We start from the raw sequence: 22732 nt of genomic DNA, 5'->3' as shown, positions 1-22732 counted from the left end.
CTCAGCCTGTCTGCACGTCAGGATTACTTAGGAAGCATTAAAGTACCTAAGCCCTATCTGGCATTAAATCAGGATTTCCATGGGTCAGCCTGGTTTTTCTTTTTCTTAGTTCAGTATGTTTATCATTTATTATCTGGGCATGGTGATTCACACTTGTAATTCCACTTTGGGATACTAATGTGGGAGGATCACTTAAGGATTGGATTTTAGACTGGCTTGGGCAACATGGCAAAACCCCTGTCTCTACAAATAAGAGAAACAAGTTGGGCATGGTGGTAAGCACCTGTAGTCCCAGCTATGTGGGAGGCTGAGACAGGAGGATTGCTGGAACCCAGGAATTCCAGGCTGCAGTGAACTATAATCATGTCACTGCACTCCAGCCTGGGAATGGAGCAACACCAAAAATAATTATTTAGCACAAGAATCATGGCACTCAACAATTGTAGATTATGAATAATTTACATAAAGCAAATTATGTAAAGGAGAGGAACATCAAAATAAATGAATCTCTTATTCTGTGAATAAGAATCAGAATTCTCTGAATTCACAAGGAATAATAATTCTAGGACACTCACCTGTGGTTCTCACCTTGGGCCAGATACTCAATTTCCTTAAGTATCTGGCTTTTTCCACATCCTGATGATCCTTCATACATTAGGATTCGGCTGCAGTTAGACATCAAAAATTCCTTCATAATACACATGAAGTATTTGATCTCCTTATCACGTCCTATTGTTTTAAATTTTTTATAAAAGATCAAACTCAATTAATATAAAATAGTCTAGAGATATAAAAAAGCACATAGTGAAACCATTTTTAATAATATCCCTGGAATTTTCACAATATTGTTAAGGACTTTCTGGAAAACTTGTGTACTCTTAAAATTTTTTAAATTTTCTTCTAGAGCTTTCTAGTTACACAGCGGTTATATATATACACATATATACATATATATATATGTTTTTAAGACAGAGTTTTACTATGTTGCCCTCGGTAGAGTGCTGCGGCATCACAGCTCACAGCAACTTCAAACTCTTGGGCTTAAGTGATTTTCATGCCTCAGCCTCCTGAGTAGTTGGAACCACAGGCACCTGCCACAGTGCCTGGCTATTTTTCTTGTTGCAGCTGTCCCTTGTTGTCTAGCTGACCCGGGCCGGGCTCAAACCCGCCAGCCTTGGTGTATATGGCCGGCACCCTAAACACTGAGCGATGGGCACTGAGCCTGGTTTTATATTTTTATTTGGTTACCACAAGCTGTGATGGAAAGTGTTCTTTCGATACTCATTATAAAGTCCATTTAATTATTATATAGAAAACTGAGATTTGCTTAGCTTGTACAACCAGGAATTAAACCAAGGCATGTAACCTAAAGTTTGTTTGCTTTTCCTCTTTATTTCTTTTCTTTTTTCCATACAACACACTAGAAGTAATCTGTAAACTGTTATAATTGGGAAAAAAATTATCAAAGTTAGGGTTTATATATTGAACAATTATAGATAAAACTTTTTTTCTGATTCTGTGATGAAAGAAACTTGCCCTTTATAAATGAAAATGATATTTATATCAGGGCTAGTAGAAGCATTGACATTGATAAAATTCAGTTGCCTTCAAAAATCATGTATAGGTTATTTCTATCATATCAGCAAACTAAATTTTTACTAAAAATACATTGTAGTTTTTTTCTGATTATAAAACAAACATGTTCATAGTAAAAAAATATGGAAAACTTGACAAAGGGAAAAGAACAAAATAAAAACTACCTTAGGTTATGGATATTTTTATGTGTATTTTTAAATAAAATGTTTATCCTGGATGAAATGTGAAACTCAGCTCAGTCTTTGAAACCTAATTGAGAGGAAGAACTATAATTTCAAAGCAGTGAACAATTTCCATAAAAAGTGTTGGAAAATCATTGAGGGCCAACTTTTCCCTCTTTGCTGTGTGGATGGCTGGAAGGCCTGTTCTGTTATCCACTGATAGAGCAAAAACATATCCAGGTATTAAGTAACGTCTTTGTTGAAAACTAGGACTGTTCATCCAAGTGTAGCTTTTTTATAGAAAGAAACTTAGTGCTTTGCTTGGTCATATAAGTTTCTAGATCATATAAGTTTTTGCTTGGTCATATAAGTTTCTAGGTCATATAAGTTTCAGTTTCTATTGCTTCTTTTTGGTAAAATAGTTCCTTTCTAAACATGAATTTGAACTTCAATTAATTGAGATGCTTTGGGTTCTTCTTCAGCCTGAGGATCACATAGGAACTCAGAAGATGAGGCTCAAGAAGCTATTCGAATTTCTTAGCTTTTTGAGCTCTATTCATAAAGAATATATACAGGTAAAATGTCATAGATTGCACCAGGTACGGTGGCTCACCCCTGTCATCCTAGCACTCTGGGAGGCCAAGGCAGGTGGGTTGCCTGAGTTTAGGAGTTTAGGTTAAAGTTTAGGTCATCATCTTGGTCATCATCACTGGTGGTGAAGAGCAGACGATCCAGCAAGATCGTCTTTTCCATTTAAGGTGAGACCAGCCTGAATAAGAGCAGGACCTCATATCTAAAAACAGCCGGGTGTTGTGGCGAGCACCTGTAGTGCCAGCTACTTGGGAGGCTGAGGCAGGAGAATCGCTTGAGCCCAGGAGTTTGAGGTTGTTTGAGGTTTGAGTGACTCCATGGTACTCTACGTGGGGTGATAAAGTGAGATTGTCTCAAAACAAAAAGTTATAGATTATCTTTAGCTGGATTCTAAAATGAAGTTAAGTGTACTTGACTTGAACTACATGCACCTTGTTTCTATAAAAACAAGGCCCTAATCCTTTCATTTTTTTGACCCTAAAAAGCCAGTATTGTTTGTTAAGAGTTTTGTTGTCATCTGTGTTATAATTTCATTTATCGGAGCTTTTGTCAAAGAAGAGTAATCTCTAATAATCTGTTTTTGCCTATAGCTTTAAGGAGAGGCATGTGGGCCTGATTTTTACCTCAAACTAGTAGAATCAAGTAGAATCAAAAATACAAATAGCTCAGACTGGGAAATGTAAGCACATTGTACCAATGTGTGCTAATGTGACTGTCATGTTGGGTCTTCAGTCCTGTAGAAAAGCCAGGGTTCCACTCACTCTCAATTATTATCATAATATGCACATCTTGGGACGGACAGTAAGGCCCCAGAAGAGAGTGAGAGTGGGTAGTGCTTTCGTATGAAGGCTATAACCCAACTATAGCACAAGAATATGGGGAAAGGGCCAAGGAAGGGGAAGGGAGGGGGGAGGTTAGGGTGGAGGGGGGGTGATAGGTGAGGCCACACCTACGGTGCATCTTAGAATGGGTACAGGAGAAACCTACTAAATGCAGAATACAAATGTCTACATACAATAACTAAGAAAATGCCATGAAGGCTACGTTGAACAGTTTGATGAGAATATTTCAGATTGTATATGAAACCAGCACATTGTACCCCTTGATTGCACAAATGTGCACAGCTATGATTTAACAATAAAAAAAAATTTAAAAAAAAAAGTTGTTGGCAAAGATGAAGAAAAACTGAAACTCTTACAACAATGTTGGTCAGAATATACATCCTCTTTTGAAACCATTTGGCACAATTTATCAAAATTGTAACCTTTGTTCCCAAAACCTCAGTCCTACATATGGACTCAACAGTTCGCCAAAAGATTTGTGCAAGACTACTTATGTCAATGTTATCCATAAGAACATAAAACTTTACAATGACTGAATGAATAAATGGCACATTTATAAAATATGAAATACTACATAGTAATGACAAAGAATGAATTACAGCTACACTCAACAATATGGATGAATTTCCTAACACACCATTGAGTAAAAGCGGGTATAAGGTGTCTATCATTTTATAATTGATTTCTTCTATATAAATTTTCAAAATAGGCATCAGTAACTTAGGGTGTTAGAAGTCTACGGGGTAAAGGCAGTGGGAGAGAGCATGTAAGAGTTCTTAAAGTATGGCTATTTTTCTGTTTCTTGACCTGGATGATGACTAATTGCCATTTTGTGATAATTCATTAAGCTGAATATCCATCATGAGTGTATGGGTGTATTTTTCCTGCATGTTTTCTTATAGTTCTATAAAGAAGCTGAAAATCAAGGCTTACTACCTACCCAGCAAAGGGTAACCCTCATTTCTGTTGCACATGAGGTACGCCACACCAAACATGCTAAAGGAGAGAAAAAAAGAGCAGATGTGAGATTCAAAACAGAAATATCAAGAGTGAGAGTGACTAGTTCTTAGTGCCCAGAAAGCCTCCTTTCTGATCTCTAAGAAGAGTCTATCCCCCGACACAGGAGCGGTCAATGCCAGAGGAGAATGGAGGTTTACCTTGGTAATAGAGCATCCAACTTACATAGCAGCTGTTACCAGGACACCTGGCACCTTGTTCAATAATGCTAGCTAAGTCTGCATTGGTAGGAGAGCCCCTTTCTGGGGAGACCAGACCCTAATAGATGACCCACATGACTTGTATGTGGCACAGCTCTCACATCTGGGAGGTTCCACCAATGGCTCCAATTTAGCATAGCTAAATAGCATGGCATAGCTCACCTTAGTTGAGCACATACTATGTATCTGGCACAGTTCCAAGTGCTTTCTATGTATCATTTCCTTTAATCATGACCAAAACATTACCAAGAAGTACTTCTTTTGTGTCCATTTTGCAAATGACAAAATTGAGATACAGAATGTTTAACTTGCCTGAGATCCCATAGCTAATGTTGCCACAGGATGGTAGCTAAGCCTGGGTTTTATATGCTTGCCCATTACATGAAATACATTCTCTCTCCTTTTCTTTTCTGTTCTTTCTTTCTTTTTCTTTTTCCCCTGAGATAGTCTCATTCTGTTGCCCAGGCTAGAGTATAGTGGCATGAGCTCCCTGTAGCCTTGAACTTCTGAACTCAAGAAATTCTTCTGCCTTAGCCTCCCCAGTAGCTAAGGCTAGAGGTGTGAGCTACCATACCCAGCTAATTTTTTTGTTTTAATCTTTGGTATAGACACAGTCTTAGTATGTTTCCCGGGCTGGTCTTGAACTCTTAGCCTTAAGCCACCCTCCTACCTCAGCCTCCCAAAGTGCTGTGATTACAGGCATGGGCCACAACGCCCAGGCTATCAATGCTGTCTCTTAAAGGAGCCTTTTAGTCAGAATGAATTCTTGCCCTCTCTGTACTATCACGCTACTTTGTTATGCCTCTCTTACAGCACATATCAAAGTCTTTCACGTAACACAGAGTTAATTTTGTAAGACCAAAGAAGAGGCTTGAAAATTGATTGTGCACGGGGCCTGCTCTCTCTTGCTCCTCTGATACGGCTGTGACAACATGCCTGATGGAGGATGAGATACACAGAGCCAAATTGCCCTACTCATGTCAGCCACACTGCCCCAGTTATCTCAGATAAGGCAATCCTGGCTTGGCCGACATTCTGCTAAACTGCAGGCATGGGAATAAAACCAGGCAAGATCAGTAAGATCCAGCCAAGATCAACAGAACCCCACGTATTCATGATATAAACAAATGTTTATCGTGCAAACCACTGAGGTTTTGTAGTTGCCTGTAACACCACATTACTGCGACAATTTGACCTTGGCTCCATTGCTTACGAGAGCTATGAGCAACCACAGAGAAGCCATTTAACATCTCTGAGCCTCTTTTTTTTTTTTTTTTAGAGACAGAGTTTCACTTTATTGCCCTCGGTAGAGTGCCGTGGCGTCACACAGCTCACAGCAACCTCCAACTCCTGGGCTTAGGCGATTCTCCTGCCTCAGCCTCCCGAGTAGCTGGGACTACAGGCGCCCACCACAACGCCCGGCTATTTTTTTGTTGCAGTTTGGCTGGGGCCGGGTTTGAACCCGCCACCCTCGGTATATGGGGCCGGCGCCCTGCTCACTGAGCCACAGGCACCGCCCAGAGCCTCTTTTTTTTAATTTATAAAATGGAGGGTGGTGAACAATAGTTTCTACCTCATATGGTAGATATTAAGACATAATTGTATATTTTAAGATAAAGTGTCTAACATTTAATAAACTCTAACTAAAAATTATTATGCATTTAATTCAAACAACACTTCACTGCTGGCCTAGGTATGCCAAGCACAGTGCTAAGCTTCAAGAATACAAATGTGAATAAGGAAGACACCTGGAACTAACTGTAGCCCTGATTCTATTACGTGATCCTTAAAGACCTAGATTCTACCTTGCTAATATCAAGAGGAATAACTTTCTGCTTTCCATGATATTCATCTACTCATCCATACATTTAAACATCATTACTGAGGACCTGTTGTAGATCAAGCACTGGGAATATACGACATTAGACAATTAAGTTTGTGAACTCATCCTAGAAAAAGTGCTACGTACCTCACTGCTGAATTTCACTATGGTCACCTTCGAAGTGGTCCCCTTAGGAAGCCATGCACTGACATCAGTGCCTGGTCCACATTTCAAAGCAACTTTGGAACTTTTTCTGGAATAGCCATCAGAACTGTTGTTGTATGAGGTCTGACAATTAAGTTCACAAACTCATCCTATAAAAAGAGCTTTAAAGACACTGGCCTAGCTTCCCAAGGGGAATAGTTCAAAGGCGACCGTAGTGAGGCATGTAGCACTTTTTCTAGGATGAGTACACAAACTTAATTTTCTAACTTTCGTAAGAATGAACAAGAAATGATTAGTATCATCAAAGAGCTCTCAGTGTAATAACTGAAAAGCACACAAGTCGATGACTGTGGTATGGCATGATGCCTGCTCTAACAGAGGCATGTGCTATAGGGTCACACAGAACAGGAAGGCATGACCCGCCCATTGGAGGGTTCCATGGATACCCTCCTAGAGGAATAGATCCTCGAAGTGGGTTTCAAAAATTGACTGTGGATTTCACAGTGGACCAGGGGCAGAATGGGTGCTGCTGAGGACAAGCTACTTAAACAACCCAGAATAGGGGGCATCGGAGGTGATGAAGTTGGAAAAGCAGGTGTGTCAGAGCAAAGGTTTTCTTTCAAACCCTATCATGAAAATGATTGGGAGCCACAGAAGGATTTTGAGCTTCAAAGTGACATCCACACATCTAAGTGGGCTTTGGGGAATATATTTCACTAAACACCTAGAGGAAAAATACTGTCTTACACTTTTGTGGGGGGGATTTAGCAGGCCCCGGCTGGTTCAAAGCCACCAGCCCTAGTGCCTGGGGCAGATGCTCAAACCATTGAGCTACAGGTGCTTAGCCTGTCTTACACTTTTTTAACCCTAACAAAGTCTGGGTATTTAGTTGGTGTAATCAGTAAATATTTAATGATTGATGATTGGGTCTATCTGGGTACAAATAGATACTCAAATGGAAAGATTCCCTGTTTTGTTTAAACAACCTTTGAAGAATCACTTTCAGATTCCCAAGCCTGAGGGGAGAATGGGATCTTCTACCGTGCTGTAATATCAGAAAGATGGAGGGAATATGAGGCATTTTGAAGTCTAGGCCTTGATCTGGAGAAAGAAGAGATTTCAAGTTCATAAACTGGCTTTGAATTTCAAATGGGTGACTGATTGCTGTGCTGGCATGATTCTCCTCTTCTTTATAAAACATACTGCAAAAGTAATGCCACACACTCACACTTTCTCATTAAGGCCCAAACACTGATAGACTGGTCCAAAATCTCCAACACCTTTCATAACTTTCTTTGGAAGCTCTTTAAAAAAGTAGGTTGGTAGGTTGCTGCCATTGTAGGTGACAGAGTCGCAAGTCACAATTCCTGGGTAGTACATCATCATCCTGGCAGCTATATTGACTTTTTGACCAATGACTGTAACAGAAAGGAGAAAGTCAAAAATCAGGGGAAAAACAGCCGTGGACCTGAGTGTAATCTGAGGCAAACTGTCCCCATATAGCATCTTACGTTTACTCCCTCTGCCTCTCATTAATGACACACAAAACTTGCCTTCAACATACTTATATTCGGCCAATGGCTATTAAAAAATAAGCAGGGAGTACATTCAATCAGCCATTAGCAAATTTTCTACCTTGCCTGGGAGGCCGAGAGGATAATCTGCTCAGAGTCTTGTATAGGGGGGGTGTCCTGTATGTGGGATGGCCACAGGCCTGAGGGCTCTCAGGTAAGGCATAGCTGGTCTTCTGCTACAAGGTGTGCAAGCACAAGCCTGGGCCTAAATGAGGCACAAAATTGTGTCTGCATGCTCCTGTGCATAAACCTTCATTTGCTGATTTATCAGGATGTAGTAACAGGGCTGGAAAGAGTGTGCAGGTTTGAAACCCTACTGTACCTCTAACTGCTTACTAGGTGCAAATTACTGAGCAAATTGCTTTCACTCTTCATACCTCTGTTTCCTAATCTATAAAATGGGATGATAATAGTATCTATCTCAAAGGGTAGTTTATGAAGAGTGATAGTTAATGCACAGCATTGATCACTTTAGAGCAGTGCCTGGCTGCTTGTAAGCCCTAAGTTAACATTACTACCTATTAGGTATTGGATGTTTCACTTTAACATGAACTTGAATGCTTTCTAATCAAGATATTCCTTTTAAACTGTGCATTAGTGAGACATTTGAGGATATAATAAAGCATAATGTCATCAATCTCCATACATGCATCACTCATCCCAACAGCTGTTCACCTCTGGCCAATTCTGCCCCATCTTCACCTGTCAACTCCCCACCCTCTGTTCTGTTGAGGAAAATCTGAGACACTGTATCATTTATGACATAACTATGTCAGTATTTTAGAGGTCTTCAGGATTTTAGATATGTCATTGCCATTTAGAAGAATGAAGAGAGAAGTAATAGTAAGAGTCATGAAATCTGGAGATAACATCTACTTATTACTACTCTTTTGAGAGTATCATCTTTCAGTAATGCCAGTAGTCATAATTTTTCAATGATGCCATATTCATAATGGTTAAGCGGTCCTGACTTTTCCAGGAATTAAGAGAAGGAACTGTTTAATGTTGGCAGGAAGCTATTATAAAATCCCCTCTGTCCAAGAGCATCTGGTCTGCCACTGCTCCCAGCCACCCTGCCAATGACTACGCATTTCCTGTTCTCATACCCAACCCCAGAGATGCACGTTTTTGCAAAGCACTAAACTGTCCATGGGCAAAGCCACATGGTTCCGCTGGGAAGACTAGAAACCTTCTGGAGGCCCCACAAGGGCCAGTGGGAAGGCTGTGTTTGTTGAAAGACAAGCAGAGATGACCTGGCTCAGCACACCTGTGTACTCGTGTCTCACGGAATGTCCGACGATCCCACAGAAGACAATCCCGCTGGCAACGCCGATGGATACAGTGCTGGCGCCAGGAACAGGAGAGTGATGGGAAAAGAGAGAAAAGTAGTGAGCACAGAGAAAGTGGGCGGGGTGGGGAGGGGCGGGAAGGGACGTCCTGTGAAGAATTCTCTTTCCACTGGAATTTGTTTATGACAATTGTACATGGCCTGGCGATGGGAAGAGGGACAGTCTGAGATGCACAACTAAGTTCTTCTTCTTTCCTGTTCCCTGCATGCCCCGCTCTCCTCCCTTCTCCTTCAAAAGCATCAGCAGCCACCAGGAGGTATGAGGGTCAACACTCACTGGATTTTGTGGACCTGAGAACAGAAGTCAAATATATCCACAGCACTTTCCAGAGCATGGGTGACCTCATCCGGTGCCTTTTCTCCGGGGAAACCAAAGACACAGAGGAAGGAGCAGCCCTGTGAGGGGGAGAGTCAGCAAACACAGCAGGGGGAAGATGAGCTTCAAAATGGGCCAGCCTGAAGCCCCAGCGGAGGGCTTGGCAGCAATTTTCACTTTCCAAATCAGATCACACCACGATTCCCTCTCACACCTATTTTATTTCCAGTAAACTTTGTATTAACTTCTAGTGCATTGTCAACAGTAGGGCTTGAGCCCTTGCTTTTGCTCCAGAAATAATGAGTTGCGCTGAGCTGTTTGTGCACACTCTCTGGCCTTCTGTCTCCCCAGGCTGAGGTCTTTCACGTCGCAAGGTGCTAAGTTTGTGAAGCAGCATCTCAGAGCAGTGGAAAAGACACCAGCCCTGGAATCAGAAAATCTGTGTTCTCAGGCCCCTTCCCAACTATGGAAACTTGGATAAATCAGTTATACTCAGTGAACTTCAGTTTATCAATCTGAAAATGGATATAATACAGACCTGATGTAGAGGTGTTTGGGGCTATTAAAAGCATCAATATTATATGTATTAAGGAAGATTTGAAAACTGTAAAGTAATAACAGTTGCTATTATTATTCTTAGTAATAAAGGCTTAAGCTGGGAAGGGGTTTTCTTGGCATAAAGCTAACTGTTCCAACCAGGGGTGGGGAAACTGTGGCCTTCTGGATCCGTGAGTGCAGCCTGGTATTGTTGGTATCACTCAAAAATTTACCTCGGTCAGATGCTATTGTCTATAAGAAAAGGGGATAGTGAATAAAGGGTGATGGTTTAAAATTTTGAGGTTTTGACATGTTATATCCTGATGAGATGCAAAAGAACACTGAAATACTTCAAGTTTTTTAATTCTCTCCAAAAGAATTTTGATTAAGTGCCAGATCCTAGACGAGGCTAGGCTGTGTCCTTCGTTTGTTTGTTTATTTGTTTTTGAGACTGAGTCTCACTCTGTTGTCCTGGGTAGAGTGCCATGGCGTCATCATTGCTCACAGCAACCTCAAACTCTTGGGCTCAAGTGATCCTCTTGCCTCAGCCTCCCAAGTAGCTGGGACTACAGGCGCCCGCCACAATGCCTGGGCTATTTTTCTGTTGTAGTTTGGCCGGAGCTGGGATTGAACCTGCCACCCTCAATATATGGGGCCAGCGCCCTACTCCTTTGAACCACAGGCACCGCCCCAATTTTTTCTACTTTTAATAGAGATGGGTTCTCACTCTTGCTCAGGTTGGTATTGAACTTGGGAGGACAAGCAATCCATCCTCCTCAGTCTCCCAGAGTGCTAAGATTACAGGCATGAGCCACTGTGACTGGGCTAGGCTATGTTTTAACATGAGAAGAAAAGCTCTGATTCTAGGTATGTGTAGAGACTAGAGGATAACCCTTTTGTGGGGGTTGGGGTGGGGAGGAAATCTCCTTAGCCTGAAAATTTACATAGTGGCTTGGTAAAGTGAGCATTTGACTTACTCTGGCTTGAGAACAGTAGTTCTCATGTACTGAGCATTGGCTGAAAGAGATTGCAGTAAGGGCTTCACGCATATTCCATTATTTAAAACTTTCCAAAATCACTTCAGGCAAATACTATTCCATTGAAACAGGAATAATTCAAGGCTCTGAGGAGTTCAATGATTTGCTGAGGTCACACATCTAGGAACTGAGGGAGCCATGTCTCCAAGGCACTAGAGACCATTCTCTTGGGTTCTGTACTCATGAACAAATACCGAAAGGGGATACTGCAGGGCACCAGGCTGGAAGTAATCCCTCCCTCAGAACTGTCACAGCACAGTTAGTGTTTCTCGCATGGAATTTGTGCTTCCTGCATGCTCGTGTGGCGGTGTGTGAGTTACTCATCTTTGCTGCCTAGTCCTCGCTTTTGGTCTTCTACAAAATGCTCCACAAATGCTATTGAATGAGTGAGTGGATGTGGGGGCAGTAATTAAGTGCTCTACTTCTAAGATACAATTTGAGTATACGTGCTGCCGAAGCAAGCACCACTCTTAAGATACAAAACCACCTGGATGGAGAATCGATTCTCTTCAACATTCCCGTGGTCAATTGTTCACCACCTCATTTTTCTCTGAATTGATTATGAACAGAATAAAAATCCCTGGGAGGTGAAGATCTGCCCCTTCTCTGCCAGGAATGAAACTGAAAGGGGAACGGGAGGTGTTGATGGCACGTGGGGATTACTGGAAACAAGCTGTGACAGGCACCTAGACTCTTGGCCTAAACTCCCTGGGAAATACATCACATTGGGCTGGAGACACATGTAGAGCAAGAGGTGAGCTCCAGCAGGAAGGGGAGATTTGAATCTCAGCCCGCCACTTACTAGCTGGGCGATCATGAGCAAAACTGAATCGCACCTTGTCTAGCATCTTCATCTACAAAATGAGGATAATAACAAGAGCCACAACTGCTTGGAGTAGCCATGAGGATGAAATGAGTCCACGCATGTGAAGTCGTGATTATAAAGCCTGGCACACAGTGCTGTATCCACCATGTAAGCCATTATACTTGTAAACCAAGACTGATATTTAGGTTAACTTTCTAGTGTCTGTTCCCTCCGTCTCACCAATGTGCTTGGCCATGAATACTAACCTCAAACAGTTGGCAGGTTCCTGCCCCTTGGTTCACATTTACCTTGTCAAACATGAAGACTTTATTGATTTGCCCTCGGAAGACCTTCAGGACAGAAGTGATGTGCACGCAGGCATCCTGGATGGCTGAGCCTATGACTTCCGCTTTGTCTTGATCTTTAAACATCAGGTTCACAAACAAAATGGTCACTGGGCGAAGTTCAGACAAATAACCCCGAAGCTGTTTGTCATCAATCTGCAAGATAGAGAACAGGTTCTCTTAGTATGAGTCCTTAGCAGTGGATCCTTGCTCCCAATACCACCCCAAACCCTGAGGAAAGTACTGTTTTGAGATTCTTTGGGGAAGCTGAAGTTATTGAAATGTGTGAGGAACAACATGGCAGTGCCAGCTGGCCAGAAGTGAGCAGATGAAAATGGAATGCACTATCAAAATCTCTTCCAGTGGGGAATTACACAATTGCTAACTTTTGGCCAGCAAGCACTCCACTTATCCCAACGGCTAGCTCCCTCATGTCAAAATGAGCCATTATGGAAAGAGAAAGACCTCCTGTTCCTTCTGGCTCTCCTATTTTTTGCAGTTTAGGGATAAGAATAACATGTTAAATTTATGTTTTCATAGCCAGATACCTTCTGGAATATTTTCACATTCCATCCAACTCTATCTTCAAATGAAATAAAATCAGCATTATTATCCCCATTTTACCAGTTAGATAACTGAGGCATGGAGATGCAACACAACTTACCCAGGGTCACATGAGACCAGTAAACCAGAGGCCAAATCTCAATATTTGTAGTCTAGCATTTCACCTGCCACATCAGCCTGTCTGATGATTTAATAATTTCTAACCCATGTAATAATTTTCTTTCATTTTTCAAATAAATGTATTCAGAAATAATTATAAAAGTATTCTGTCAGACCACATGTTCTGAGTTTTGTCTTGGAAAAGAGGACCACAGTATCTTTAAGGATTTCTATTCCTTAGGTGCGGGAGCAGGCCTTGGTAAAACAGTGACAAGTTTGTCTTTTGCCTCCTTTCAGCCCCCTTAGCTTTACCAGGTGTTTATTATTCCTACCCACAACTTTCCCAGCAACTCACAGAGTCCATCTTATATCCCATTACTATAGATCTTGCTCTCAGCTGGTTGCAGCTAAAGAAGCATAATGTGTAATATTTATTGGGAGTAGGGAGGAGGGCAGGGGATGACTTTCTTGAGCTTCCAAAACCTTAAAGAGTTGGACAGTTTCAGGCTCTAGAGGTAATGTTTTTACACTGATTTGAAGGTGGGAGGGGGTGTTCTGATACCTCTTCAATCTACCCTATGAAAAAAGCTGTCCAATGGTCAGGCTTACAAAGATTTCCTCCAGTACACAACCATATTTTAACAGGTTTAAGCATCAAAATAGGGAAATATTAGGAAAGCGTACGGCCTGTACAATGACTGTAGGATTCAGACTGACCAGTGTTCAAATCTTAAGTATATTTAACCTTTACAACCTCAGGAAAGTTCCTGGTATCCTTCTGGGTCTCAGTTTTCTCATATATAAAATGGGGATAAAAATGTCTACCAAGGACTGTGAAGAACAAATACATAAAATAGCAGAGGGACTGCCATATGGTAAGTGCTAAGAGACAGTTATAATTCACAAGGATTAATATATTTGAGAGAACCCAGATTTAAAAGAATGAAAAAAGAAAAATTGAAGGGAGTGGTGGGGGTAAATCTCAAAGCTTAAGATCAAATGTAAATGAGTTAGAGATTTTGCTATGTGGCATGTATAAAGGGTGACCATATGTTCTCATATGCTTGCGACAGCTCTCATTTGCCCAGTTATTTAAGGCAACACAGTCCTAGTGGATGCCTGTTGTCATGATGAAATTATGAATTTCTCCCTTTTTAACTCTTAGGAATATCCTAATTTGAACAATAGATTTGGTACTTACCTGCACGCAGAGAATATCTTTTTGTTTATTCAAAAGGAATATTACTAGCTGCTGAGTATTTTAAAATCTTTCCAGCTGTCCAAGATCTCTGACACCCCAAAAGCCAACAAATTCAATTATTAAAATACCTGCTTCAAAATGCTTTCCATCACATATTTTTGTAGGGACAATTCCAGTTCAGGATCAGACTCCAGCATGCATGCAAGCCTCAGGATATCTAGGAGGGCAGGAGGAGGGGCCAGGCTCAGAAAGGGAGGCTGGGCTCTGCACTGCTAGAGAGAGGAGCCTCCCAGTCCCTTGGGCTGAGGTGCTGTCCTTGCAGTTCAGTCAAGAAGCTCTGGGACACCTACTGGCCAAAAATAGCCAAGAGAAATCCTAAGAGTTCTTGAAGGTTGTACGTTTCCCAAATCAATTGCATGTAGCTCAAAACTCTGTTCTAATAGTCATCATGCTTTGGGATGTGGGGGGATGTTCACCTTTGGACTTGACCTAAAACTATTACTACGGGAGATGGGAATGGAGAAGTGGGGGGATGACAATAGAAGAGAAAGGTGACAACATGAAGAGGATGATAGAGTTGAAAGAGTAATAGAAGATTCACGAGCCTGGCTTCTGAGCTCAGGCTTGCTACCAACTGACTATGTGACCCTGGACAAGTCACTTCACTGTCCTGTAGTCTCACCTCACCTAGGGGAAAAGCCAATTGGCTTCACTACCTCTATTTCCCCTTTACTGTAATGGCTGAAGTTTCATGCAGTTTCATGCTCTAGAATAGCCTGATAAGATATGGTAGGAATGAGCTATAAGAAATTCTTTTTTTAAAAAAGAAGGAGAAATGAGAGGTTTTCAGCAGAGAACAGAATGATAATGTGAAAAAGAACTGGATAAAAATGAAAATAGAATCCAAAAGAAATATCAATGAAGAAACAAATTTAATTGTGAAACTGTTTACTGATCAATATATTCAGACAGCAGAGACAGGAAAGGAGCTATGTATCTGCTATATAACAAAGAACTTAGCTGGTCTTTGTAAATCCTTGGAATTTCCTGAGCAATAGGAGAGTCTTTGATATTCATGGTGGGCCCTCCAGACAGCACCTGAGAATGGGATGGTGGCTGGCCAGAAAGACCAACCCTGGTACTTATTCAATCAATCATGTCTATGCAACGAAACCCCAATAAAAAATCTGGATCTCAAAGCTCAGATGAGCTTCCCTGGTTGGAAATCATATAGGTGAGCTTCCCGAGGACACAAACTTTTGTGTTTGGGACCCTCCCCAACCCCATTCTATGTGTCTCTTTATTTGGCTGCTTCTGATTTGTATCCTTTATAAGAAAGCCATGATTGACAGTATAGCACTTTGCTGAGTTCTGTGAGTCTTTTTAGTGAATTATTGAACCTGAGGACATTGAAGAAATCCCCAAATTTGTAGGTAGTTGGTCAAAAGTTCAGGTGGCCTGGGGATTCCAGAGCTTGCTTGCAGCTGGTATCTGAAGGGAGGAAGTTTGCAAAAGACTCACCTCTGAAGTCCTGCACTAACCCCATATAGTTACCATCAGAATTGCATTGCAGTATTGCAATGCCCAAAATAAGGCCCAAGGAAACCCTTTATAGAGGCACCATTAAGATCTTGGAGATATGATGGGGTAAAACCCGAGAAGAGTCACTGGGCTCTCCTTCATCTGGCCTGGGGCTTCTGGGGCTTCTGGGGCTCTTGGCCTTACCCAGTCAGTATCCCTGCAGTCCCCCCTTCCCACCTCATACCATTACCTGTTGCAGTTTCATAAAAGTACCACCTACTATTTGTAGTATTCAACATAATCAAAACCTGTACATAAATGAGGAAGAAAAATGATTCAAAGATATTTCTGAGATTTACAGTTTGGATGAAGAAGTAGTTTTTAGAGAAGAATAAATGGTTTAAAGTTTAGATACGTCAAGGTTGGGTGCTTATTTAACATCCATGGGGAAGGCCCACAGAAAACTTTTTTTGTTTTTAATGAATTTAGAACAAAAGTTTGTTTTAGCATTCAAGACAAAGGACCTGGCTGAGGAAGTTAGGGCCAGGACTTGGGTGAGGCAAACAATTTGCTGGGCCTTTAGAGTGAGGGCCTCCTTAAACTTTGTCCCCTAGACTTCTCACTTGCTTCACCTTAGTCATATGATTTAGAGGCGTAAGCCACCCAGAGCCACCTGGCAGCGTGGCCCACCCCAATCATATGGAAATTAAGCATGAATGAGTGGTTTACTGAGTATAAACTATAGACTAAAAGGTCAAGGACAGATCCCTAAAGTCACCAACATTTAACAAGTGAGAAGGAAACAAAGCTAAGGGCATTGAAAATAGGTGGCTTCAGGGGTAAAAGCCAAAGTAGGAAAAAATACTCTTGAACCCAAGGAAAAAGGGGGAGGTATTATCTAGGAAAAGAGAGTAGTCTAAGGTCAACCACCCAGGATGAGGCCTGAGAAGAGCTCATCCGGCTTGGCAGGTTAATGGCCATTGGTGGCCTTGACATAAACAGTCTCGGAAGACAGAAGAGAGCGAGGGTAGAAGCTGAATGTCAAGGGTGCGAGGACCAAGGAGCAGGAGAGCACAGACCCTGAGGCAGTTGCAGTCAGTGTTTATTGGGTGAATAAATTAATGAGGGGATAGAAGAACAGGTTCAAGTAAACATACATATTACTGAGAATTTTTTTGATGATGGTTAGGAAGGAGAAGTAGGATTCAAAGAAGCTTTATTTTTTCCTTTATCATTAGGGAGACTTACAAATGTTTGGCAGGTGAGGGAAAGGGGTCAGTACCTAGGGACAGGTGGAGGGCATGATCGGAGTCATTCTTAGAATCACTGTTCTGGGGGGCCCCATAGCTCAGTGGTTAGGGTGCCGGCCACATTCTCTGGGGCTGGTGGGTTTATACCCGGTCTGGGCCTGCTAACCAAAAGCAAGCAAACAAAAAATAGCCGGGCATCGTAGTGGGTGCCTGTAGTCCCAGCTACTAGGGAGGCTGAGGCAAGATAATAGCTTGAGCCCAAGAGTTTGAGACTTCTGTGAGCTGTGATGCCAGGCACTCTACTGAGGGCAACACAGTGAAACTCTGTCTCAATTAAAAATAAAGAATCACTGTTCTGGGAATGCAAAGTAGGACTCCTTTGTGTGTTGGTAAGGACTGGGAGCCATGTTGAGGAGTCCAGCCACTTGGAATGGAGCTATTGGTATTGTTTTAATGCCACTGGGAAGGTCAAAGGCTCTTGTCCATAGAGGGTACTTACTTTTGTGGTCACCAGGAGGATAATAATCCATGAAAGTCATACACTTGGTGAAAAATTCATCAAAGTTGAAAGTAGGAGGTGGTTTTAAGAAGTTAACCTAAATAAAATAAAGTGAGAATTCTGAAGTTTCCCTGAAGGTTTGTCTAGTCCTTAGATTGTAATTTCTCAGAAGAAAGTTAGAGAGTATGTTTTTGAGTGTCTAGAAAACAATAAGCAGTGGTTGGAATATTTAAACACTAAAGATCTTCAATTATTAAAATTAAAAATTTTTGGCTGGGCATGATGACTCATGCCTATAATCCTAGGGCTCTGGGAGGCCAAGGGAGGAGGATTTCTTGACCTCAGGAGTTCGAGACCAGCCTGAACAAGAGTGAGACCCAGTTTCTACCAAAAACAGAAAAATGAGCCAGATATGGTGGCACGTGCCTATAGTCTCAGTTATTCAGGAGACTGAGGCAGAAGGATCACTTAAGTCCAGAAATCTGAGGTTGCTGTTAGCTAAGCTGATGCCATAGCACTGTAGTCTGGGTAATAGAGTGAGACTCTGTCTCAAAAAAAAAGAAAAGAAAGAAAGAAAGAAAAAAATTTTTTTCAGATTAATGTGAGGGGACAGACAGCTAGGTTACAATGTTTGCATTTGTTAAGTAGAGTCTCTCAAAAAGAAATATTTTTTTAAAGTCTTTCCAATTATAGTATGTGTTCAGATCTCAATATTTATTATATGTACACAGAGAGCTATGCCAGGGGACTAACTTTTATACTTTTCCACCCTCAGAACTTTATCCTGCTTTTTTATTCCTTCGTAATATCTTAATTCAAATAAAGCCTCATTAAACTGTATACCATTTATTTTTTTATAAATGTTAAAGGACAAAGGGGGCTGATGTTCAAGGAGGGGTAAGGGACATCACCAGTAATGAGACTTATCAAGATCGTGAACCTCATGATACGAGATACACTGAGAATGACACAACCTCATTGCTTTTCTTTTTCATTTTTTTTAGAGACAAAGTCTCAGTCTCACCCAGGCTGGAATAAAGTGACATGATCATAGCTTATTGCAGCCTCAAATTCCTAGGTTCAAGTGATCCTCTTATCCCTGAGTAGCTGGGATTACAGGTGTGAGCTACCATGCCCAGTACAGCCTCATTTCTGCGTTATTCTTGCAAAAAAAAAGTGCATACTCATAGTCCAAGAAGAAGAAAACATGAGGCAAAACCAAATGGAGAGACATTTGACAAAATAACTGATCAATACTCCCCTTAAGTGTCAAGGGGAGTCTCATAAGAGACAAGGAAAGACTAAAGAACTGTTTCAGACTTCAGGAGACTGATTAAAAATAACAAAAGGCAATATGCTGTCATGTATAGAATTGGAACATTCCACTAAGGACATGAATGGAAAAACTGGAGAAATTCAATACAGTCTTTTATTAGTGAACTGTATTGTACCAATGTTAATTTCCTGATTTTGATTACTGCACTGGTTATGTAAGATGTTAATGTTGGAGGAAGCTAGGTGAGAGATATAAACGCTGCATTATTTTTGCAACTTTTCTGTAAGTCTAAAATATTCAAAATTAACACAATTTCCAAAAGTATAAAGAATGGCAGATGGGGGGTGGGGTACGGCCTTGGGCCAGCTAGGTCATGTGGCCTGGAGAGGACCGTAGCCCCATGCATGGGGACCGCCTCCTGTCCTCCCCAGCACCTCTGGGGATCCTCTGCCTTTGTTTTCTTTCAGCCATATAGTCCTTTGGCTGATCCAGCAGCACAGCTCTCCTTGCCTTTCATACCCTCAAAGCATAGTTTCTCTAATTGGCCATAATCTCAGGTACAGTTCTGCTTATGGTCAATCTCCAGTTTAGCCACAGTGTTTTCTACTGGGTAGCGCAATGGGAAAGTCCCTGGACTTTGCTGTACTTGCTCACCTCCAGCTCTCCCCTCAGCGATCATTTGGCCTGAGTTAGAAGGCCATTATGTAGAGAGGGCCAATGGCAACCCTCAAAACTATCCCCCCTGCTCCTGGGGGAGTCATCAGACCTTTCCTTTTCCTTAAGCAAGGTCACTCACTAGCCTCCCCAAATGCCTCAGTACCCCATTTCCACATCCTTAGTCACCCCAGGGAAGCCTGATCATTTCCTCCTTAAGTGCACCAGTGTTGGCTCCTCCCAGAAGAGCTGTCCTCAGCCTAACCCAGACTGACCCCATCCCGGTTTCCAGCCCAGGAGCTTCATGAAACTAGCCTTCTCCGTAGCTGTTCTGGCAGTGGGCTCTGGCACAGACCGGCAGAACTTTCTGCAAACAGCAGCATCACACCTACCTTAACTGCTCTCTGATCCGGAATCCTCTCTATTTCAATCATGCTCCGATCACAGAGTTGCCAGCAGTTTGGTGACAGAATGACATCATTCATCTGTGCCATGCTCTGTGCCAGGCGCACATCATCCACTGCCTGACCAATCACCAGAAAGTAGTTGCGTGTTTCATCTCCAAAGACCAACATGCTGATGTGGCCAGCAGCCAGTCCTGGCAAGAAGACAAGCAATAGATTTGCACAAGAAGTTCTGTGGTATTTCCCAGCAGTACAGGTTCTTGGAAAAAGCAGAATCTTGGTTAGGACTATACTACTCCAGAGCAAAATCTCATTTCTAAAGTTTTACATAAGGATCAGAGAATATTCCGCCAAGCCCAGGACTTCCAAATCTTCCCTTTTCCCAAAGCTAGAAAGTTCAGTCAACTAACTTTCAGCTTTCTGGGATTTTTATCTCCCTAGATGATCCTATCAGTCCCCAAAGTTATTTAACCCATCTTTTAATTATTTATACTTAAAGGTAACAGAGAACAACTTTAATAATTCCTATTAGGGGAGAATTTACATTTTATTGGAGATTGAGGCGCTAACTAAAAATAATCCCTTAGGGTCAAATTTCAGACAACAGGCAGAGGGTGGAGGAAAAAAAAGGTTTTGACAATTCCATGTCCCCCCAACAACAGTTCTTTCAAGTTGGGAGATGAAAGTTTTGACACAAAACCTTAGAAGACAGATATTATAAAATCTGTAAGCAATAGAAGACAGATGTTATAAAATATGACATGTATGCAAAATGTATGTATAAGTGAACTGTAAGTGAGACACATTTCTTTTAAATAACTGTAGTACAATCTAAGCACTTTATTTTTGCTCTTGGCTGTGCTGATCTGTAAATGCTGATTTCCCCGACACTATATATGGTTTGTCTTCCATCTCAAACACACTGATGCTTAGATTCACTAAAAGAAAAGCTGCTGGAAGTTCTCTAGCAGCCAACTGGCACACACACGAGGAAGCTGGCATCTCATCACAGGCAGGACACCACATCACACTCCCTGAGTGTTAACTTGGAAAAAGTGCCCAGGATTATAATGACTTTGATTTTTTTCAACAAAATATTTTAACTTATTTGGAAATAACACCAAAAGGGGGGATAGATTAAAGAAGGTTGAAAAACAGTTAATTGCATAACTCTTGACGATCCCATCAACTCTGACGCTGGAGAATTCCAAGTTTTACAAAGTTTAGCTACACAGAAACTAGCACCACCAGCAGCAACCATAACTCTAAATGTTGTTTCTCATCATTCCTCCTCTGTAAAGTGGAAATAATGATGTCTGTATGTCAGGACTGTGGTGAAGCCAAATGGCCTAATGTGTGTAATGCTGAAGTGCCACGTGGAAATTATGAATATGCCCATAAGGAGCCCAGTATAAGGCCAGGGCTGTGTCGTAGGCTGACCAGGTAAGCCTTCCTTGCACATTGTTCTTGTAAAATGGGGGGATGACCCATCTCATGTCATTACTGAATCTGTGAATCTATGTAATGACAAGCTGCTCTCTATAATGCACGACCTTGGCAAGCAGCAAGATAGAATAACAGCAACAGTAGTAATAAAGACTATTTTGTTTATTGGTTCTAGACACCAATTACTATGCTAATTGACTTTTTAATAACAGGGTATTTGGTAGATGTTATTATGATTAGCCCAAATTCTCTTTAACAGGTAAATGAAGGAGCAGAAATTCTCATTCTGGTCAGCCTGATTCCAAGGTTCAAGGCATAATGGGGCTGAACCACCACAGTCCTCCATTTTCTCTTTGGGAGAAAGATGCCCCAGGAGTCAAGACCCATATCCAAAATGCTGTACCCTTTGTCCTTCCTCAAATGCTTACCTATCTTGACTCGGACATCCAGGCCTTCTTCCGACTCCTGGGTCTCAAATAATCCGTGTATCTCCAGGCTACATTTAATTACCACTGTAATAATGTTTTTCAGCTGCCTTCGCTCCACCTTCCACAGGGCTAGCAATGCATCACCTTTAAGAGAGAGACATACTGTGGGCCCTTGACCTTCCCTGAGTATCAGTTCTGTTTTTGTTGTTGTTGCTTTGTTTTGAGACAGGGTCTTGCTCTGTCAGCTGGGTTAGAGTGCAATGGTGTCATCATAGCTGTCTGCAACCTCAAACTCCCAGGCTCCAGCAATCCTGCTGTCTCCATCTCCTGAATAGCTGGGACTACAGGTATATGCCGCCATGCCCAGCTAATTCCCTCCCTGCCTTTTTTTGTAGAAACTGAGTTTTGATATGTTGCTCAAGGTGGGCTTGAACTCCTGAACTCTTGCCTTTGGTCTCTCAAAATGCTAGGATCACAGGAGTGAGCCACCACACCCAGCTGGACCAGTTTACTTTATATGAGATCTGTCCTGAAACTAACTCAGCAAACACTCCTCAGCCCATCTCTCAGACTCAGAGTGTTTCTCTAAGATGCCTCTGTGAAGCAGTAGGCATCTCAACATCCTTTTCTTACCCGTCCCATCTCAGTTAGCCTCCATACCTGCAAATTTTAGGATGTCTCCTCCATAAATCAACACTTCTGAAGAAAAAAAAATAAATTAATTAAATCAAACCCTGATTCCTTAAAGCTAGTAAAAAGAATTAATTCTTCATTAGTAGAAAAGAAACTGGGTCAAGAATATAGCAATTCAGAAAATAGGCTTATGATACTAAAGATGTCATCTCAGACAAATCACTCAACCCATTTGGGTCTGTTTCTTCAATTGTGAAATGAGTATGCTGGACCCAATTATGTCTTTGTTCCATTTCTGTGACTGGGGAAAAACAGGAAAGAGGAAGATGAGATTTCTGAGGAGGCCTGAGGACAGCTGCCTGCCTTTCACAATAATGGAATGGTTTTTATTGATTTATTGAT

The 22732-nt window shown here is 41.7% G+C and overlaps 1 protein-coding gene across 1 annotated transcript in view; it reads right to left on the bottom strand.

The window, feature by feature from the left end:
• The window catches only part of ADCY10 (adenylate cyclase 10), a 61257-nt gene that overhangs the window by 37558 nt on the left and 967 nt on the right, over positions 1–22732 (bottom strand). Inside the window, exons 2-12 of the mRNA XM_053605972.1 lie at positions 22358–22396; positions 21698–21841; positions 19812–20017; positions 17490–17586; positions 14348–14436; positions 12320–12511; positions 9594–9712; positions 9236–9312; positions 7623–7812; positions 4131–4186; positions 576–729 (exon numbers count right to left, since the gene is read on the bottom strand). Coding sequence (XP_053461947.1) covers positions 576–729; positions 4131–4186; positions 7623–7812; positions 9236–9312; positions 9594–9712; positions 12320–12511; positions 14348–14436; positions 17490–17586; positions 19812–20017; positions 21698–21841; positions 22358–22396 — 1363 coding nt within the window. The remainder of the gene's footprint in view (positions 1–575; positions 730–4130; positions 4187–7622; positions 7813–9235; positions 9313–9593; positions 9713–12319; positions 12512–14347; positions 14437–17489; positions 17587–19811; positions 20018–21697; positions 21842–22357; positions 22397–22732) is intronic.

This window comes from Nycticebus coucang, chromosome 10 (assembly GCF_027406575.1).
Source record: "Nycticebus coucang isolate mNycCou1 chromosome 10, mNycCou1.pri, whole genome shotgun sequence".
In the NCBI taxonomy this organism is placed as follows: Eukaryota; Metazoa; Chordata; class Mammalia; order Primates; family Lorisidae; genus Nycticebus; species Nycticebus coucang.
This window is presented reverse-complemented; position numbering and strand designations above follow the sequence as displayed.